Raw genomic sequence first — 6,222 nt, 5'->3', positions numbered from 1 at the left:
GTGTGGATGAGCAGAGGGGTCTTGGTGTCCATGTACACAGATCTTTGAAAGTTGCCACCCAGGTAAATAGTGCGGTGAAGAAGGCATATGGCGTACTGGCTTTTATTGGTAGAGGAATTGAATTCCGGAGTCCTGAGATCATGTTGCAGTTGTATATGACTCTGGTGCAGCCGCATCTGGAATATTGCGTGCAGCTTTGGTCGCCATACAATAGGAAGGATGTGGAGGCACTGGAACGGGTGCAGAGGAGGTTTACCAGGTAGGAAGATCGTATAAGGAAAGGCTGAGGCACTTGGGGCTGTTTTCATTGGAGAAAAGAAGGTTTAGGGGTGACTTGATAGAGGAGAACAAGATGATTAGGGGTTTAGATAGGGTTGACCGTGAGAACCTTTTTCCATGTATGGAGTCAGCTATTACGAGGGGGCATAGCTTTAAATTAAGGGGTGGTCGGTATAGGACAGATGTTAGGGGTAGATTCTTCACTCAGCGAGTCGTAAGTTCATGGAATGCCCTGCCAGTAGCAGTGGTGGACTCTCCCTCTTTATGGGCATTGGATAGGCATATGGAGGATGCTAGTGTAGGTTAGGTGGGCTTGGATCGGCGCAACATCGAGGGCCAAAGGGCCTGTACTGCGCTGTATTCTTCTATGTTCTATGTCCTGGGGAGTTATCCACTTTTATGCATCAAGACATCCAGCACCACCTCCTTTGTAAGATGGACATTTTTCAAAATGTCACGATCTATTTCTCTATATTCTAGATCTTCCATGTCCTTTTCCACAGTAAATACGGATGCAAAATACTCATTTAGTATCCCCCCCATCTCCTGTGGCCCCATACAAGGGCCACCTTGCTGGTCTTTGAGGGGTTCTATTCTCTGCCTACTTACCCTTTTGTCCTCAATGTATTTAAAAATCCTTTTGGATTCTCCTTAACTATTTGCCAAAGCTATGTTCCTGTTTTGCCCTATTGATTTCCCTCTTCAGTATACTCCTACTGCCTTTATACTCTAAAGGATACTCTCTCTATTCTGTCTATGTCTGACATATGCTTCCTTGTTTTTCTTAACCATACCCTCAATTTCTTTTGTCATCCAGCATTCCCTATACCTACCAGCCTTTTTCTCCCTGATAGATAGAGTCCAGAGAAAGTATTTCCTCATTTCTGAAGGCTTTCCATTTTCCAGCTGTCCCTTTACTTGCGAACATCTGCCCCCAATCAGCTTTCGAAAGTTCTTGCTTAATATAGTCAAAATTAGCCTTCCTCCAATTTAGAACTTCAACTTTTAGATCCGGTCTATCCTTTTCCATCACGGTTTTAAAACGAATAGAATTATGGTCGCTGGCCCCAAAGTGCTCTCCCACTGACACCTCAGTCACCTGTCCTGCTTTATTTCCCAAGAGTAGGTCAAGTTTTGCACCTTCTGTAGTAGGTACATCCACATACTGAATCAGAAAATTTTCTTGTACACACTTAAATTCCTCTCCATCTTTGGCTGTTCCAACCCATATTTGGAAAGTTAAAATTCCATATTATATTCTTCCAGATAACATCTCCCTACAAATTTGTTTCCCAATTTCCTCTGACTATTAGGGGGTCCATAGTACAATCTCAATAAAGTGATCATCCCTTTCTTCTCAGTTCCACCCAAATAACTTGCTTGGACGTATTTCTGGGAATATCCTCCCTCAGTACAGCTGTAATGCTATCCCTTATCAAAAAGGCCACTCCCCCTCCTCTGCCCTTCCTGTAGCATTTGTATCCTGGAACATTAAGCTGGCAATCCTGTCCATCCCTGAGCAGTGTTCCTGTAATTGCTATGATATCCCAGTCCCATGTTCCTCACCATGCCTGGAGTTCGTCTACCTTCCCTGTTAGGCCCCTTGCATTGAAAGAAGTGCAGTTTAATTGATCATTCCTACCTTGTTTTCTGCTTTGACCCTGCCTGCCCTGTGTTTGACTCACCTCTGTTCTCAGCTGTACCAGTCTCAGATTGATCTCTTTCCTCACTATCTCCCTGGGTCCCAACCCCCCACCTTACTAGTTTAAACCCTCCCCAGCAGCTCTCGAAGTTTTCCTGCCAGTATATTAGTCCCCTTCCAATTTAGGTGCAAATCAGTCCTTCTTGTACTGGTTACTTCTGCCCCCCCCAAAAAAAAAAGATTCCAAAGATCCAGAAGTGTGAATCCTTCTCCAGCTCCTCAGTTGGATGCATGACTGCTCTATCCTCCTATTCCTTCCCTCAACCACCTCATAGCGCTGGGAGTAATACAGATATTACTGCTTTTGAGGGCCTCCTTTTTAACTTCCTGCCTAACCCTAATCTCCCTTCAGAATCTCAACCTTTTCCCTATGTCGTTGGTTCCAATGTGTACAAATACCTCCTGCAGGACCCTCTCCCCTCTTGAGAGCATTCTGTACACACAGACATCCTTGATCCTGGCACCAGGGAAGCAAAACACCATTCTGATTTTTCGCTGCTGGCTACAGAAATGTCTGTCTGTACCTTGGACTAGATAATCCCCTAACACAAAATCGATCTCTTGGAACTCAATGTACCCCTCATTGCAATAGAGCCAGTCTCAATACCAGAAACTTGGTTGTTTGTGCTACGTTCCCCTGAGAATTCATCACCCCCACATATTTTCCAAAAACAGCATACTTGTTTGAAATGGGGATAGCCACATGAACCAGAAGACAATGCAAACGTATTGTTTGCATCAGGTAAACTTTGTATAGCAGCAACAGAGCCAACCTGGGGCTTCCTGTTGCATATAGCTAAACTTGCCCTCACCTCGTCCCATCAACAATATCCATAAAAGTGAAAAAAGAATTAATAGTGCTATCTACGCATTGAAAAGAACATGGAGACAGCAATGCACAGTGACTTACTGTTGAGATTGCAGAGTTAGACAGCAATGGGTTAATGTGCTCAGACACCAATTCTGCACAGGCAGACATGAAAACAGTAGCTACAATGAGCAGTACCACAGCTCTCCATCGTGACCAGTGAATGACAACATTGTGGCTGTGTCCTGAAACTGAAGAGACATTAAAATTTAGTCAACAACTGAAAACATCCATTGTTATCCAATTCATCTCACTTGCTTCAATACAATCAATAAACCGGTTTCTGCACAATGGACCCCTTCTGTCCATTCTATGACAACAAGAGTCAAACTCAATAGATATCTAGATAAATACAGAAAAACCATGTGAAGTGCACTTAACACAAGTTAGACCATAGAACAAAGCTCTTTGAGGTGGACAAGGAGACATTTAACAATCATTCCTCTTGCAAATACCAAGATGACGTTCAACAGTTATAGGGGTTCTTGGAGTTCTACTGGAAACCACACTGCACCATTGGGACAAACTGTAAACAAGATTGCTCAAGTCTGCTAATGAATATCAGGAGTTATAATGGAATCCTTAATTTCAGTTCAATGGTACCTGCCACATTAACTCTCAACTGGTTTAAGAGCAGGTTTGAGCGGGAGGGAAGCCAAGATGGCCCAGGAATCAGCTTTTGTTGGAAATCTCTAGATTGGGAAAAGACGCTTTGGCTCTGAATTATCAGTGTCAGGAAATGGTTTCTGCAGTGAGAGAATGGAACAGTATACAAACAGGATAGGTTAGCGCCTAAATACAGCAGTCAGTATTGTCACTAAATTACAGCAAATGTGACTGCACTAGAGAGAACACAGAATGAGGGCCTGGCTTGGACTTGAGAATTCTATTGGTATAGAAATATTGGACAAGGTGGATTTTTTTGAGAACAGATGCTACCAAAGGGAAACCTAATTAACTGTATAAACTGAGTCTAGATAAGATGTTTCAATCTGCTCTATTGCCCTTGGTTAAGGAGGTTCATAATCTAGGGACTTAAAACAGATTGTAGAGTGACTTAGAAGGAACTCCAGGGGAAAGTATTTTGTCTGCAGGGTGGTACAGGCAGAACCCTCACCATGTTTAAATACATACATTTAACATTCTTTTGGTCATGCAGTTATGGGCTTCACGGAATAGGCCAGCATTCATGACTCAATCCTAATTGACCTGGAGAAGATGGTGACGTGGTCGTCTTGAACTGCTACAATTTTGTAATGCAGAGTCACCCAGTGCTCTTTGGAAGTGTTCCAGAACTCAGTGAAGGAATAGAGACAATTTGAATTTGTGGTATTATGAAAAGTTACTGTGGGAGAGAGAGATTTTTTAAAATGCAGATAAACAATCTATTTGAAGAATAAAAATTTCACATTTTTTGAGAATTTTTTTGAACTCATTCTCTTGTTTGAAATAACGAGTCATATGGAACACTTGGAAGGTGACATCTTCCCAAATCTCACTCATCAGTCCACTGCAGGGGCAAAAAACAGTTACAATTTAAACATCTAATTACCTATCCCAAGCAAGTTCTCAGGTGGTTGATAATGTGGTAGCATAGGGATGCTTTCTCCATGTTATAACAGGTTACCTTTTTAAAAAAAAAAGAGAATCAAGCAACTGAGGTGGTCAGGAGAAGTTTCACTTACCATGGCGGTCACTAATGTGAATATCATAGATGTGGTTGTGAGTTTTCAGTGCAAAGACAAGACCAATCACATACGATGCAGGCAGAAGTATCGAGACGGTGTAGATAAGGGGCCTGCAGGAGGGATAAGGAAATATTGTTCAGGATTACAGGAAGTATGATCGCAGATGACGCCTTGGTGACAATTTATACAGAACAAAAATTGTAGCAAGTCCCACCCCGGTCACCTTATTGTAAGTCTTTTACAAGAAGAAGATAATGACGAGAACTTGCTCAATCTGCATTTAAAATTCACTTAATTTCTGCACTCCCTCATCCAATTTCCATTTGCAAACTAACAACGGTTAACTTACAAAGAGTATTTATTCAGCACATAGTTCCTCCCACCACCCCACTTACCAGATAGGAGTGAACAAGACCCCAAAGTGTTTCTGAACACACGTACTTACTGGACATGACTGTGAAACAAGGCATTCTGCAGCTGAAAAGGAGGGAAATAAAAGAGGGCAGGTGGAGAAATAATAAAATCAGCAAGGATGCAAGACTTTCAATTCCACTTTAACACAGCTATATTGAAACAAGAACAAAAAAGGACAGACTCAATTCACCTACTGATTGGACTTTGTTCTTGCAGCAGTGGACTGCAACAGCAGAATCCTAGCCACCATTATCTGAGCTGGAAGGCACTTTCCACAATCATAGAAGCTCATCCTGGCTTTGTTTCTCAAAGTTGCATGGAATATCCAATGAAAAGGAAGATATATACTCCTCACACAAAAACATATCCAAATACCAATAAAACAAAAAGTTTGGAAGTGGGGTCCCAAAGACCAGCTGCATCAATACCATTTAACTTCACAGTCAGAGTAATTAATTGAATTTTTGTTATCTCTCTCATGAAGTAGTTTCTTTCACATCTAAAAAGGTTCAGTGGAGTGCGTAGAGATTTTAAAAGAAAGGAACTTCTTGTGCAGTCCTGGACCTCACCACAAGGCATCAGCTGCAGCTCCATTCCTGCCTGGGAGTCAGGTTCATCGAATCCCTACAGCGCAGAGGGAGGCCATTTGGCCCACTGAGTCTGCACCAACCCTCCAAAGAGCATCTCACCTTTACCATTCACTCACCCTTCACACCCCTGGACATTGGGGAAATTTTGCATGGCCAGTCCACCCATCTTGCACACCATTATGGGAGGAAACTGTAGCACCCATAGGAAACCCACAGAAACATGGGAGAACATGCAAACTCTTCACAGGCAGACTGTTGAAGGCTGGAATTAATCCCAGATCCTTGCTCTGCAGAACTGAGGCAACCATGCTACCTACTGTGTCACCATGCTGCCCTATCTGGACTTAAGTCCAACTTGAGTCTAGAACCTCTAATGTATTCCAGTGCAATGTTGAGGAAGCACTGCACTAGGAGATTCTCAAGGGCAACTACTGGTGGCCAATAATTCCAGGCTGTGCCATCCACATCACATGAATGATAAAGATCTTGGGGATGAAAAAGGTTTAAAAAAAAAAAAATCCCATTTTCCCCTCTAGATGTGAAAGACCTAGTGATAGCTGAAGCATTTTTAATAAAAAATCTATTTGAAGTAGAAATTAGAGACCTTCCTTTTGCCACCTTAAAATGTTGTTACAAATCGATCTGGACATTTTACCACCATTCTTGCTGCATGTAGATAAG

General features: G+C 42.3%; 1 protein-coding gene across 4 annotated transcripts in view; it reads right to left on the bottom strand.

Annotated features, from left to right (window-relative positions):
* The window catches only part of cax1 (cation/H+ exchanger protein 1), a 63,157-nt gene that overhangs the window by 10,224 nt on the left and 46,711 nt on the right, over nucleotides 1–6,222 (bottom strand). For all 4 annotated transcript variants that reach the window (XM_043713995.1, XM_043713998.1, XM_043713996.1 and 1 more), the window contains 3 exons: nucleotides 4,983–5,014; nucleotides 4,535–4,647; nucleotides 2,892–3,040 (listed from right to left, as the gene is read on the bottom strand). In XM_043713995.1, coding sequence (XP_043569930.1) covers nucleotides 2,892–3,040; nucleotides 4,535–4,647; nucleotides 4,983–5,014 — 294 coding nt within the window. The remainder of the gene's footprint in view (nucleotides 1–2,891; nucleotides 3,041–4,534; nucleotides 4,648–4,982; nucleotides 5,015–6,222) is intronic.

This window comes from Chiloscyllium plagiosum, chromosome 23 (genome assembly GCF_004010195.1).
Source record: "Chiloscyllium plagiosum isolate BGI_BamShark_2017 chromosome 23, ASM401019v2, whole genome shotgun sequence".
In the NCBI taxonomy this organism is placed as follows: Eukaryota; Metazoa; Chordata; class Chondrichthyes; order Orectolobiformes; family Hemiscylliidae; genus Chiloscyllium; species Chiloscyllium plagiosum.
The sequence above is the reverse complement of the archived record's forward strand: the minus strand, read 5'-3'. Positions and strand labels throughout refer to the sequence as shown.